The sequence below is a fragment of the Lissotriton vulgaris genome, chromosome 5 (assembly GCF_964263255.1).
Source record: "Lissotriton vulgaris chromosome 5, aLisVul1.2, whole genome shotgun sequence".
Taxonomy (NCBI): domain Eukaryota; kingdom Metazoa; phylum Chordata; class Amphibia; order Caudata; family Salamandridae; genus Lissotriton; species Lissotriton vulgaris.
Genome location: NC_141693.1, coordinates 106,546,778 through 106,560,390, shown reverse-complemented (window position 1 = coordinate 106,560,390; position 13,613 = coordinate 106,546,778). Strand labels below are relative to the sequence as shown.

Sequence of the window (13,613 nt, the reverse complement as noted above, 5' to 3'; positions counted from 1 at the left end):
ATGCTCTGTTTGGGAAGAGGGGGACTCGGGAGTAGTTTAGCAACTGTGATTTGAAACGAGTAAGAACTGATACTGTAAAAAAGATCCACCCTCCTGCGAGGGGCCTGCTCATGGAAATGTGAGTCCTTGTACTTCTTATGTGTCATGATTTAACTATTGAATACAAATAAGTTTTAAAAAACCCTCTTTAATTGTCAATGCATCTTCCCCTACTTTGCCGATACGCACAGTACTAGCTGAATGCTTCATATCGATTAAGTGTTGTGGAGCTTAAAATATTTAAAAACCCTCTTTAATTGTCAATGTATCTTTCTGAACTAACAGTGAGCAGCTAATTGGCACATAATATCAATATTGTACAAGCCATGTTAGCAGACAATTCAAAGTTTGATCAGTTTATCTTTTTGGTCAACTTGAATGTCCCTACAATATATTGTCTTGAGGATGGTGCACGTACTACTGACATTGGAGACCGAAATGCAGACACTTGCACCACTTCTCACAAATGATTCTCTGGAACTCCAGAATAAATGATGCCTCCAATAGACTGATTCTGTACACAAAGGGAGTGGACACCACACTCCTTGATCTATGGTTTTGTAAAAACATCTTGAGATTAATCTTTATGTATATAATGAATGTATGCAGCGTTGTTTATGTTGTTTCCATGTGACCGATATTCTGCATTATTTTAGGTAAGTCCAAATAATATAGACAATTTTGTCAAAACTGATGTTGTGTAGGCTTGTTATCTTATTGATTAATTCCCATGGTCATTTGTTTGGCATTTCTGCCTCTAGTTTAACTGTAGGTATCGCCATTTTGGGACAAACCACTTATACTTACTCTTGAATTGATAATTTTCAAACGATCCCTTTGTTGTCTTACCAATCAATGACGTCACATTGGCCCACTAGCAGGCCACACCTATGGGCACCCTACTGCACCAAGTGGAGTTCATTATTTACAACCCCTTAGAGCCGAACCACGTTCCTCAACCACAATTCCCTGACCTCAATTTTCCAGACTCGCCTGCCACAGGAACCCCATACAAAATGGCACAACCCGTGGTAATCGGGCGTTGATTATGTAGGAATTAATGTAGGACACAAAAATAAATCGTCCACTTCTTCTCACAACGCCATTGCCTCCTCAGAATGTCTTGTTTTAAATGGATGATGCTACTTTCGCTACTGGGATTCACAAATTTTTAGAACAAGATTTAACTAAATGTCAAAATAAAGATTTGATATATTTGCTTATTAGCCTGTCTGGTCTCTTACGCAAAATATGTGCAATGTATGTTGTTTACAAGCTGTAAATTCGAACAATACACTGACATGATTACTTCTAACCCCAATTAAATTCCTCTCCCAGAAGTCTCATATATCAATCTGAGACTTCCAGCAGAGGTGCGCGTTACCTGGTATGACCTTTACAAACTCAACACTGCAGTTTGAAAGAGCAACACAGCAGCTATTGCAGCAAATCTGGTGCAACCGAGTCACTTGCAGTGAGTGACAACAGCGTCAAAAGACAACGCTGTGAACACGGTGACTGTAGCCTTATGCCAGGGTGCAGAGTGCTACCGAAATCCTGGATCAATGTATGTGTTTGATCGCCCCAAGGACAGATTGTGCAGAGTGGTGCCCAATTGCAGTGACGTGGGTTAACTTGTGTCTGCTGGTGAACATATTCCTGTTGTCTTGTGTAATGTGATTCCATGAGCATTTTTTTGGGTAATAATCCAGTTTTGTTACCTGGAGACCTCAGATTAACAAAGGTTGTGAGCATGGCAACAGTCAGTACACAGAGGGGACATCTTTCTATCTGCTTGTAACTACAATAAACTGACTTAGTATTCACAGAGGCTGCGAAATCAGATCTATTTGTACACAAACTGAGGAGATGTTTGCACCAGAGCCTGTTGTAGAATATTGATTTATGCTATAAATCAATGTCTGATGCACACACATTGCTACACAACCCCATTTAACACCAACATCAACATGTTCACACAATACCAAACCTCTCCATTCTAGTCTGAACATCAACATATCAAACAAAAATACACATTCAGACAGCTGATCTACAGATGTAGGTGACACTACCATTAGCAGTCAGACCTCACCAGATAGTCCCAACACATCTTTATGGCTGTACAATCACAAACAGAATACAGTGGAGTGGTGTGGCTCACTGGTTAGAGGCGGCAGACCTGGAAGCAGAGGACGGCCCGGGACCAGGGTTCAATTCCCGACGCGGCAGGGTCGTGGACCAGGGTCAGTGGACTCGATAATTCTCGCCTCGGTGCCTACTCTAACCAGGAATCACACTCTGCAACTCTGGGCATTAGCTTGCCTCATCTCCACAACGGCCCCCCCACATTCGCCGGGGATGCCTGGTTTCACCCTGGAGATACCCAGTAGGGTCCATCTCACAGGGAAAGCCAGGACGGGTTCCCCAGCGGTCTACAGCGCGGAGATACCCCATGTGGGGTGATTCATGCGCTTTACAAGACATCATTACATTACATTACATTACATCTGGATGGATGACCACAGCATACTCACTGTCCACGGGAAGTATGAACCAACAGAGTGATGAGGGTAGACGTTGCTGGGCAGACGCAGTTGAGCGCCAACATTGCGTATTTGAACTCCTCTTCGCAAACAACGTGATCTGTAATTCAAAGGCAGTGGGTGAGTAGAAAACACTTAAAAGTATTCAGAGCTTCAGGACATGAATTGAACTTTACTTTTCTTTACAAATACATTTTCTTGAACCGATTATCTGCCTTCAGATGTTTCCCACTGCTTTCTTTGGTAGCTACTGAAGTTCCTCCTACACAGATCTAACGAAAGGTTGATGAAAGCAGCATGACCGAGACGCATGCTACTCTGCTTGTTCTTGGTACTTTTTCACATTTCCCATTTATCTTTTGTTCTTGGTACTTTTTCACATTTCCCATTTATCTTTTGTTCTTGGTACTTTTTCGCATTTCCCATCCAACATCCCCGCCTCACAAACTCTATGACTGATCATTGTTGGGAACGCGTTGGGATTGATTATTTGATGTGCATGTCTGTCTCAGCTGAGACAGAATGTGTAGAGAATGTTTGCATTGGGATGTTATGCCACTTTCACCAAGTTTATTGATATCTCTTATTTATTCTGAGGACTGATGGCAACTGGAGTGGTGAGTGGGCCCCTAATCATTTCAAGACATACTTCTAGTTTGTGAACACCACAGGATTCCATAGAGAACTTTTTTTGGGAGCTGTTAGAACCCCTTGCAGTGGGCCAGGTGGCAACCAGGGGATTGTGGTCTTTTATTACTCCGAATATGGTGGGGCTCAATTTACTATTGGCTTGGATTAACTGGGACAAGTACTATACATTTGACTCTCAGTGGCAGCTTGGGTTGCATAGTTCAAGGTATGCACAGGCTCATAACTCAGAATACCCACAGTGACCCCATTATTATTGCCCAGTCCAATACTTCTTCTGGTAAGAAAAGCAGCATGTAGTCTGCCATAAAACATAGTACTCCGGATACACAAACAAATGAAATTGTGGTAGTCTGGGCGTACTACTGTAGTTTTAATACAGTCCATTACTACGGATGGAATAATCTTTTGTGTGCCTTTAAGGTCCGGAAACAAATAAAGAACATATGTCAAATTACAGTTAAAAATGGCACCAAGGTTTTTGACCCAGTCTACAGGGGAGGAGGTGTGGTACCTACAGTAGAAGGCCAACATAGGTCTAACCAACTGTCTTAGAAGCAATTTGATGAACCAGAGGAGGTCCTCTGCCTGGTCTCTGTCGGGAAAATGACTGTGGTCTGGACCTGTTTCTCCTTGCATCAAAGGATATGTAAGTGCTCTGAGGGTCCGGAAAGCTGATCTCTCTGTAGCCTCCAAAACAGGAAAAAAGAAGGCCTAATGTGAAGAAGAACCAGTGCCCTAGTCGGGGTGGACTGCACTGGACCTGGAGTGAGGGGTAGACCCAGGCTGTCATAGCTAAACTGTGGCTTGGACTGTAAACGCCTCTCCAAGCTATGTGTGAACATTGGGAGTGACCAAGAAGAGGTTTTCCAGAACTTCCAGAATGTTCAGAATGTTCTGACCTCGCGAGGACCAGGGCATTGTACCAAGATATCCCCAAAAAGATGCAACCTCGGAAACACAAATTTGTCAATTTTCTCAGAGCTTTTCTCAGCTCAGAGTTTTTTAAGACTACTGCAGGGCATCAAGAAGTATCTGACTTTGTGGCATACCTGCCAGCTACAGCATCCAAGAGGAATTTGAGATCCAAAACAATGTTCTAAGTGTTACTGTAAAAATGATAACCGCCACAAGCTGCGAATGTTTATCCAACCGCTGGACCATTGCCGTTTACCTGAAATAGCATACAGGTCTTAGTCAACTGCAGCATTTAATTGTATGGATTCTTTGTATTTTCTCTGCACTTCCTAGACTGAATTTGTTTTAAACATATCTCACATAAATAAAACTAATTTCATAGCGTTCCCTGCATTGCAAAATGCGATGCAGTGCGCGCTACGAAATTTGTTTTATTAATTAAATTGTTTACTTATCTCCAATTATCCATATTCCGGTTTTTAGCACCCCGCCTATCTGCCCCACCGGAACTCCCTCCACGGGCTGTGGCTGGTCTACTCCCAGATCTTCAATCTTGCTTTTATCGAGCGGTAAAACATTTTTATTAAACCTAACAGATATTTCAACAAAGCAGAACTGGAATCATTGGTGTATCGAGTCAACCTTGCCTTCGAGTGGACCATCAACTGGGCATTGTTTGCATAGTGATACAATACAAAACCAAAAGACCAGATCAACTCAGCCAACAGACTGACATTTAGTTTAAATATTAGCCAAGTAGAGAAGCACACCATAATTAGAAGGTAGTACCCAATAGCAAAGACTTAATGCAATTCAAAAAAGTAATTAACTTCTTATTCTCATGTGTTTTTCTCTTTTTATTTTGTTTATTGGAGGGTTTCATACAGTGATCCTAAGGTACAACCACCAGACTTTTTGTTCTATTCAAGAACTTTTTCAAGTCTTGATATTACAAAAGGTAAGTATATCACAGCAAGTTTGTAGAAATCTGCCCAAGACTTTGTGCATCCTCAAACGTTGATGATCTTTGTAGCTAAGACACTTTTAAGAATATTTGTCAAAAAGTTTTTAAGTCCTTGGGTCTCTGAGAATGAATACTATGTACATACTATGGTCTTCTGATCTACTTTACCTATCTGATGTTGAGCGATCAATTGATTGTTGTATTTCAATTTCGTCTGCGTGCAATAGAGTTTTAACACCTAGGGGCCTCATTAGGGAGGCGGGCGGGCTTTGCCCGCCCGCCACCCTAGCGGTAAACGGGACCGTCCGCCTTAAGGGTGGGGGTCCCGGGGGTGGCATTAGGATGTGCCCGCCACAGTGGGGGGCACATTCTGTACTTTTAGCATTGTGGCGAGTGGTGCTCTCTGCACCGCTCGCCACAATGCTAAAAATGCATTGCTGATTCAGAAAAGGGGGTGGTGATGAACACAGTGTCTGAATTAAGCAGACCACTCTTACCCAGTCCAAAGATCAGGGCTTGATCCATCACCGTTTTTTAGCTCACTGCACCATCCCAGCTCAGAACCTGGCTACATGCAAATTAGTCTGTTCCTGTCCCAGTGCATGATGGGAACAGGGCAAAGCAAACTACCAAGCCAATTCTTATACTGGGAAGGAAACAAGCTTCCGGGGACCGGTTTCTGGCATTTCAGCCGTCGTCGGCCCGGCTTGCTTGAATCCTGATGGTGCAATGAGCAAGAGACTCACATCTGAGTATACCCTTCCACGCTTATGGTGGACAAAATGATTCAGAAAAGGGGGTGGTGATGAACAGAGTGTCTGAATTAAGCAGACCACTCTTACCCAGTCCAAAGATCAGGGCTTGATCCATCACCGTTTTTTAGCTCACTGCACCATCCCAGCTCAGAACCTGGCTACATGCAAATTAGTCTGTTCCTGTCCCAGTGCATGATGGGAACAGGGCAAACCAAACTACCGAGCCAATTCTTATACTGGGAAGGAAACAAGCTTCCGGGGACCGGTTTCTGGCATTTCAGCCGTCGTCGGCCCGGCTTGCTTGAATCCTGATGGTGCAATGAGCAAGGGACTCACATCTGAGTATACCCTTCCACGCTTATGGTGGACAAAATGATTCAGAAAAGGGGGTGGTGATGAACAGAGTGTCTGAATTAAGCAGACCACTCTTACCCAGTCCAAAGATCAGGGCTTGATCCATCACCGTTTTTTAGCTCACTGCACCATCCCAGCTCAGAACGTGGCTACATGCAAATTAGTCTGTTCCTGTCCCAGTGCATGATGGGAACAGGGCAAACCAAACTACCAAGCCAATTCTTATACTGGGAAGGAAACAAGCTTCCAGGGACCGGTTTCTGGCATTTCAGCCGTCGTCGGCCCGGCTTGCTTGAATCCTGATGGTGCAATGAGCAAGGGACTCACATCTGAGTATACCCTTCCACGCTTATGGTGGACAAAATGATTCAGAAAAGGGGGTGGTGATGAACAGAGTGTCTGAATTAAGCAGACCACTCTTACCCAGTCCAAAGATCAGGGCTTGATCCATCACCGTTTTTTTTAGCTCACTGCACCATCCCAGCTCAGAACCTGGCTACATGCAAATTAGTCTGTTCCTGTCCCAGTGCATGATGGGAACAGGGCAAAGCAAACTACCAAGCCAATTCTTATACTGGGAAGGAAACAAGCTTCCGGGGACCGGTTTCTGGCATTTCAGCCGTCGTCGGCCCGGCTTGCTTGAATCCTGATGGTGCAATGAGCAAGGGACTCACATCTGAGTATACCCTTCCACGCTTATGGTGGACAAAATGATTCAGAAAAGGGGGTGGTGATGAACAAAGTGTCTGAATTAAGCAGACCACTCTTACCCAGTCCAAAGATCAGGGCTTGATCCATCACCGTTTTTTAGCTCACTGCACCATCCCAGCTCAGAACCTGGCTACATGCAAAGTAGTCTGTTCCTGTCCCAGTGCATGATGGGAACAGGGCAAACCAAACTACCAAGCCAATTCTTATACTGGGAAGGAAACAAGCTTCCCGGGACCGGTTTCTGGCATTTCAGCCGTCGTCGGCCCGGCTTGCTTGAATCCTGATGGTGCAATGAGCAAGGGACTCACATCTGAGTATACCCTTCCACGCTTATGGTGGACAAAATGCATTGCAGCATTTGCATAAATATTTATTTATTTATGGTATTTATAAAGCGCTCTGCAACCCTACGGGCATCCTGGCGCTATGAAAGTATAACTGGAACGTTGTGCATCATGATTAGGATGGATGGTCATTTGATTCTGAGGCAGTTAGACTTTAGGGAAGAGCTATGTTTTTACCTTTTTTCGGAATGCCATCAGTTCATCTATTTTCCTGATAGAAATAAGGAGGCTATTCCAGAGATAAGTGGCTTTCCTAATCCTGGGTATGCTGATAAGGTTAGTGGAGGAGGATCGAAGGGTCCGAGTGGGTTCATACCATTTGAATTTATTTATAATGAAAGCGGCAGGCACCGCGTGGTGCCTGCCACTTTCATTATGCAAATGCAGGGGGTACCATAGGTACCCCCGTGTGCACCCCCCTACTGTGCTTCACTCTGGGGGCCCGCAGGGGGCTCCCAGAGTAAAGTCCGCCTGCCTTTCCGTGTAAAATGCCCATGATAATATGGCTGGCGGTGTCTGATAGACACCGCCACTATATTATTCCTTTTCCGCCCCGGCCGCAAGGCGACCGGGGCGGAAAAGGGGCGGACGGTCTTTTCGTCTGCCGAGGTCCACCCCCGCCATACTAATATGGCGGGGTGAAAGCGAGGGGTGATGGCGGATTGCCACCGCCAGCCTGTCGGGGCAATCCGCCCGCCATCATAATGAACCACCTAGTTTACTTACTTGTTCCTGTCTATATATAAGAGACTTGAATAGTAAGCTGCTGTAGCCCAGTGTTGTTTTGCCATCTCATTTTGGAATTGTATATATTACAAATTCTTAGGCTAAATTAAGTGCTTTGGGATACTCCATAGTCAAGTTACTTTTACTGTGATCTACATGGCGTCAGCAAAACCGCGTGGGCTCATCCATTCAGGAAAGAAACAAACCTATCAAAAGTACTGCCCCGTCTCAGCCTGACAAAGATGTCTAACATTAATGGTGTGGGTTTACAATATCAAAGGTGAGAGAAAGCTCCAAAGATCCAAATAGTAAGGACGTGAAACGGGTAGACAGTGTGGTGAGGCTAGTTAAGGAGAATCTAGTATCAGATTGAGTAGGGATGAACAATGTTTTGGAAGAACTGCAAAGATTCGGGATGTTAAAGAGTTGAGTCTGTAAGGGGAAAGGTTATTTCATGGTGGGAAGTTGGTCATTCCAAAAGGTTTGCAGAACAATTATGTAGATTTAGCACAACAGCCATCTTCGGGGAACCTTCACAAAAAATGATTGTGCAATCCCAACATTGTTGGCCTAGTGGGGACACACAGGTGAATGAGAAGGTGAGTTATTGTGTAAGCAGCACAATGAGGGACAAATCAAACATGGTTCATAAACCACCTTGGAATCCTGCTCAGATCTCTGACAAACTGTGGGTAAAAAGGGTATTGGACATAGCTTGGCCAAAGTGCAGCTTGGGTTTAGATGGGAAATGTGTGCTGGCATTACCAATCACGTTAGGTGGTTCCTTGGGTGGCGAGTTTGAAAAGGATGCACAAGATGCCATCTTGGCAAAAACGACTGTGTCAAGTGATTTCTCCATGATATTCAATTTTCCTTTTGCATGATTTTGACAGATGAAGCTTATCTGTTTCTGCACCTCTAAGGCTATTAGTTGTTTTTTTTGCAATGTTGCTATTTAAATATGTTTTCCGTATTTAACAGGGGATATGTATGTATGTCAGTATGTATGTGGTATTTCTATAGCATGAACCTGGCCAAAAGCAGCAGATGTGTTGCAATGTCTTAGCTGTGCCGGCCTGGCTGCAGGCCCTCCTTTGTATTCTGGAATATTCTTCAGGTTTTACGGAGCCTGAACAGCAGGATACCAAGTTCTCTTTCTTTATTACAATAAATATATTTAGAAACACCTCTTTCCTTTGTGAAGACATTTTCATTTCCTTTTCATTGTATTTGCATTGCTCAGTCAAGAATGTGTATGCACCATCACTTTGTAGTTTCCTCTGGGATGTATTTGGGGTTGTATTGATGCTGGTAGCCTCATTTTCACCTAGTGGCTGGATGGTTTGAGCCCCATGTTCCTTGTGCATATCTACAATAAATTTGTTGAAGGCCCATGTGTCCCAGGAGACATTACTGACTGTACCCACCAGGAACAATGAAGGCCAGGCATTTGGCTACACTCTGTTGCCTGGTTTTACGAGTATAGCAGAGATGTGCCTATTGGAACGGAGTCCTTCAGATGCCGGGTCACTACAGATAGCTGCGACAAACTCATGTGGTGTTATAGGATCGTAGTGGCAGGGAGTAATGTCACTCCTATGGACACTTCAAATGCACTGAGACTGAAGTACTACTGTAATACCACGTGATCCTGGAGCAACCAGACTCCAGGAATTAAAGGTTTCCTGGAAACACATATGACTCCTTGAACACATCGACACTACAGGTCTGTCTGGTTCTTTCCCAAAACACTTGTTGCATCACGTAGTGCGCCTTCGACAGGGGAATTTATTGTGGCTCCCATTGGGTTTAGCGTTTGTCCATGCGCGTAGAAGAGCTTATCGCCCTGATACCCTTGTGGTCTCTTAGGTAGTTTGACTTCAGAAGGGCAGTTCATGGGGACTCATATGCATCTTCTGGTAAAGTTCAACTCTCGGAGTTGAAGTCTGTTCCAGCTGGATATAGAAATCTTTCCAGGGCAAAAGTCTGTTGAGTTTGTACGAGGAGACAGACGCCAGGGTAACATTTTTAGTCATTTGCTTTGGATAAATTACACGAAATCGCATGAAATTCCTTTATGGCACTTTACTTTCACTTTTTATTGTGAAATGTGTCCTTGGGTCGGATGCATTTCGTGCTTTTTAAATCGTGCAAGTTTGTGCATGTTGAGATCAGCACCCCTTCCCTTTCTGATGATTTGGGTTGCTCGTGTGCTCCTGCAATAGCATTTATACCTGAACAACATCTCAATTACGCGACATGGGATACTGGCGTAATATTGGGCATTTGGCGTGAGAAGCCTTTATTTGTGCTGCGTGTGCAAGACAATCGCATCCAGCATCACACAGTGAAAAACTTTGGTTATTTCAAGATAGCGATCTATTTGAAACTCTATGGTCCTCATGAGTGATGTATTTACTCGTTTAGGACATTTACTAATAATCAATAATGCTTTCCTAGTAATCAAGTATTTCTCGTACAACATGGCATGACACATGATTTCAGTGCCAGCTGAAAATGTACAAAAAAACTTCCCGTAACTTACAGGTAGATTCATGAAGCCAAAATCGGCTCGCAAAGGGCCAGATTCTGAGAATCTGGCCCTTTGCGAGCGCTATTTTTGCATTTGGGATTCATCATCCCAAATGCAAAAATCGCAATTCTAGGAATCGCTAAATTGCGATGAATTGCATTTAAGGAATCTCAATTTGAGATTCCTTAAATGCAATTCATGAACCATTTAAAAATTGCGAATTCGCAATCTGGGGCCGCTATTTACCGCAAAGTCTAACTACGTGGTAAATAGCAAAAACTTTGGAAAATGCACTAAAGTGCATTTTTCAAAGTTTCATGTTGCGCAACATATGTGCACACATCAATTTCAGGGATGCAACAGGGTGTCCTTTGGACACCCCTGCACCCTTGAAATCGCAATCTCAATTTGCGAATCGCTAATTGCGATTAGCAAATTGAGATGGTCTTCCCATTCATTCCTATGGGCCTCTAGGCCCATAGGAATGAATGGGGAGATATTCCTTAATTGCGACTCGCAATTTGCGAGTCGCAATTAAGGAATTATTAGAAATTGCTAATTTTGAATGGATTTCTTGATGAATAGCATTTTGCTATTCCTTAATAGCGAATCGGTATTTTTCGCTATTAAGGAATCGCAAAATGTGTTCTTGATGAATCTGGGGGATAGTTCTCAGTTGATTTGAGCCTGCTTTTTGCGGATAAAAAAAATGAAAAAATGAATGTGACAATCAGTGGAAATGGTAACAAATTGTGGTAACCTTAAATTCCGTACATTTTGTCAACTCGCCTGCACTTTCAATGTCCTCTAAATGACAGAGTAAGGAGGTTCAAAGATGAGGACTCGGGATATCTAATTAATTCTTTTTTCGATGTTTGGTTGCAGAAAGATAGCTCCAGATGAGTTACTCTTAAATTGATTTGATTTGCATGTTCACCTCCTCTTTGAACACTACACCCGCTCGTGTATTTGCCTGAGCAGTCATTGCTGTAATCACTTCCTGAGAAGTTGTGCTGACTCCAGTATTTTGCATTTATTGTACCAATAGCATGTTAAGAGCCACTCTGCAGGCAGAAGCAGATTTCTTCAAACGACTTAGGTCTTTTAAACACTTGTCACTTGTAATCCTTCAAAAACACCTGGATATTTTGCAGCAATCAGCAAAACGAGGACGAGGTGGGTTTATTGATGCAAAGTTGAATCGCATGCTGTGTTGCCACTGGCACCAGACTTTATAAGACATTTGCATTTATTAAAATATTTTGTAAGGCAAGAGGACCTTGTTGTGATGAGTCAATGAAACCTGCCGCACCTGTTCTGATGTTACACAGCATTGTCCAATTACAGTTCTAGCCATAGACACTACTATAGCCTTATAGCCCACCGCAGAGGGCTATACCGGCCATTAAAGGCCAGCTTCAGCTTTAAAGGACCCGAGCCGAAGGCGAGGGCCTTTAACAAGGGAGCAGGACTTTAATGCCTGTATAGCCCAGTGGCAGAGGGCTATAAGGCTATTAGAACATTCCGCCACTAGAGGGCAGAATGTTTTAACAAATAAAACAAGGCCTCACAGAGCCTGAGGGATTTTAAACCCCTCGGGCTCCATGAGGCCTTTGTTAACCGCAACAACTGTGAATGATACATTGGATTGTTGGAGCTCTGGGCTTTTACCAGCCACTAGAAGCCCGGAGCACCCCATTGTTTTCAGTGGAGCTCCCAACATTCCAGTGATCTAATAGTGGTTAATTTGAGCCGTTGGTTGCAGGTGGGGCCACCGGCACTTATTTTTTGGGTCCAGCACTTAATTTTTCTCATTGGACATCGATAGAGAGTAAGATACGAAAAAACACTAACAAGGAGAGAGACAGAAAAACGTCAGAAAGGTAGAAATCAGGAACCTGCAAAGTGACACAAATGGGCAGGGAGTTTCTGATACTGGATGGAAGAGGCATGGGGTGGATTCAAGACTATGAAGTCTTGGTGTTCTGCACACTGACATGTAATAGCATTGGCCGCAGCCTTCTGCCAGAGCTTTGGGCACCAACACTCATTCTTTTACAAACAAAGCACTGGAGACTATTCTCTTACTCTGTCTTTAACAATGGAACTTGTTCACTTTCTCTATCATTTGCAATGATATTTCTTGACTTACTTCATCTTTGGTAAAGGAACCACCTAATATGCTACACTTTCCTACTATTTCTAGTTCTACCATTTATAGTTTTTACTCACTTTTACAACTTTTTACAACAATGTTTCACGATCTGTTACTTTTCCTATTGCAAATAAACATATCTGTTTTATTTCCTCTTCATTCTCTTTGAGGATAATTATTTCATATGTGGTATCTAAAACGTACTCTTTTCTGATTATTCCAATTTCCCTGCCAGAAACGCTCCGTGAACCACCCCGGCACTTCTAGTTACTATTCAACTATTTTTGTTTACTTATGCAAAATAATGAAGTAATACTATCACAAAATCTGATCCATATTGCTACATAATTTGTCTTTTCTAGCTGCACAATTGACTCAAACCTGCTGTATAATGTGAACCTCCAATGCCACATAATTCCAGTGGTCTTGATTATAATGTAAGTGTATGTATTTTTAAGACATAAGGGCCTTATTCGTGCACAGAAGGAATGAAGTAAACTGGAGGTCTTTCTGCCCCGCCAAATCTACAGTTTCACTTCTTTATTTAACGTCAGGAAAGCAACTGGGTTACCATCAGGAAAGTCTCCCTGCTCTGTCAGAGGTAACCTTTAACCCATCAATCCGTTGTCCACAAACCATTTTAGCAAAGTATAGCTCACCCAACTTACTGAGGCGAGATATCTGTCACTCATTTTCCCTGCCCGAGTCAACCAAGCAAGCAGTGGTGGCAGCTTTGGAAACATAGTGGTAGGACGGGGAGACGAGGGTCTCCATTTAAAAAATAAATTAAAAAAATTCACTCACCTGTGAAGGGCCGCCTCTCCTCCGTACTCTTCTCTATCTGGCAGCACGGAAGCGCACAGTCTCCCAGACTGCCCTTATCCAATCACAACGCTGCTGTCACTAGCATGACAACAGTGCCG

The 13,613-nt window shown here is 43.4% G+C and overlaps 1 protein-coding gene across 1 annotated transcript in view; it reads right to left on the bottom strand.

Moving 5' to 3' along the window:
• Positions 1 to 13,613, bottom strand: part of KCNT1 (potassium sodium-activated channel subfamily T member 1) — a 1,005,890-nt gene that overhangs the window by 267,534 nt on the left and 724,743 nt on the right. Inside the window, exon 15 of the mRNA XM_086920997.1 lies at positions 2,574 to 2,682. Coding sequence (XP_086777123.1) covers positions 2,574 to 2,682 — 109 coding nt within the window. The remainder of the gene's footprint in view (positions 1 to 2,573; positions 2,683 to 13,613) is intronic.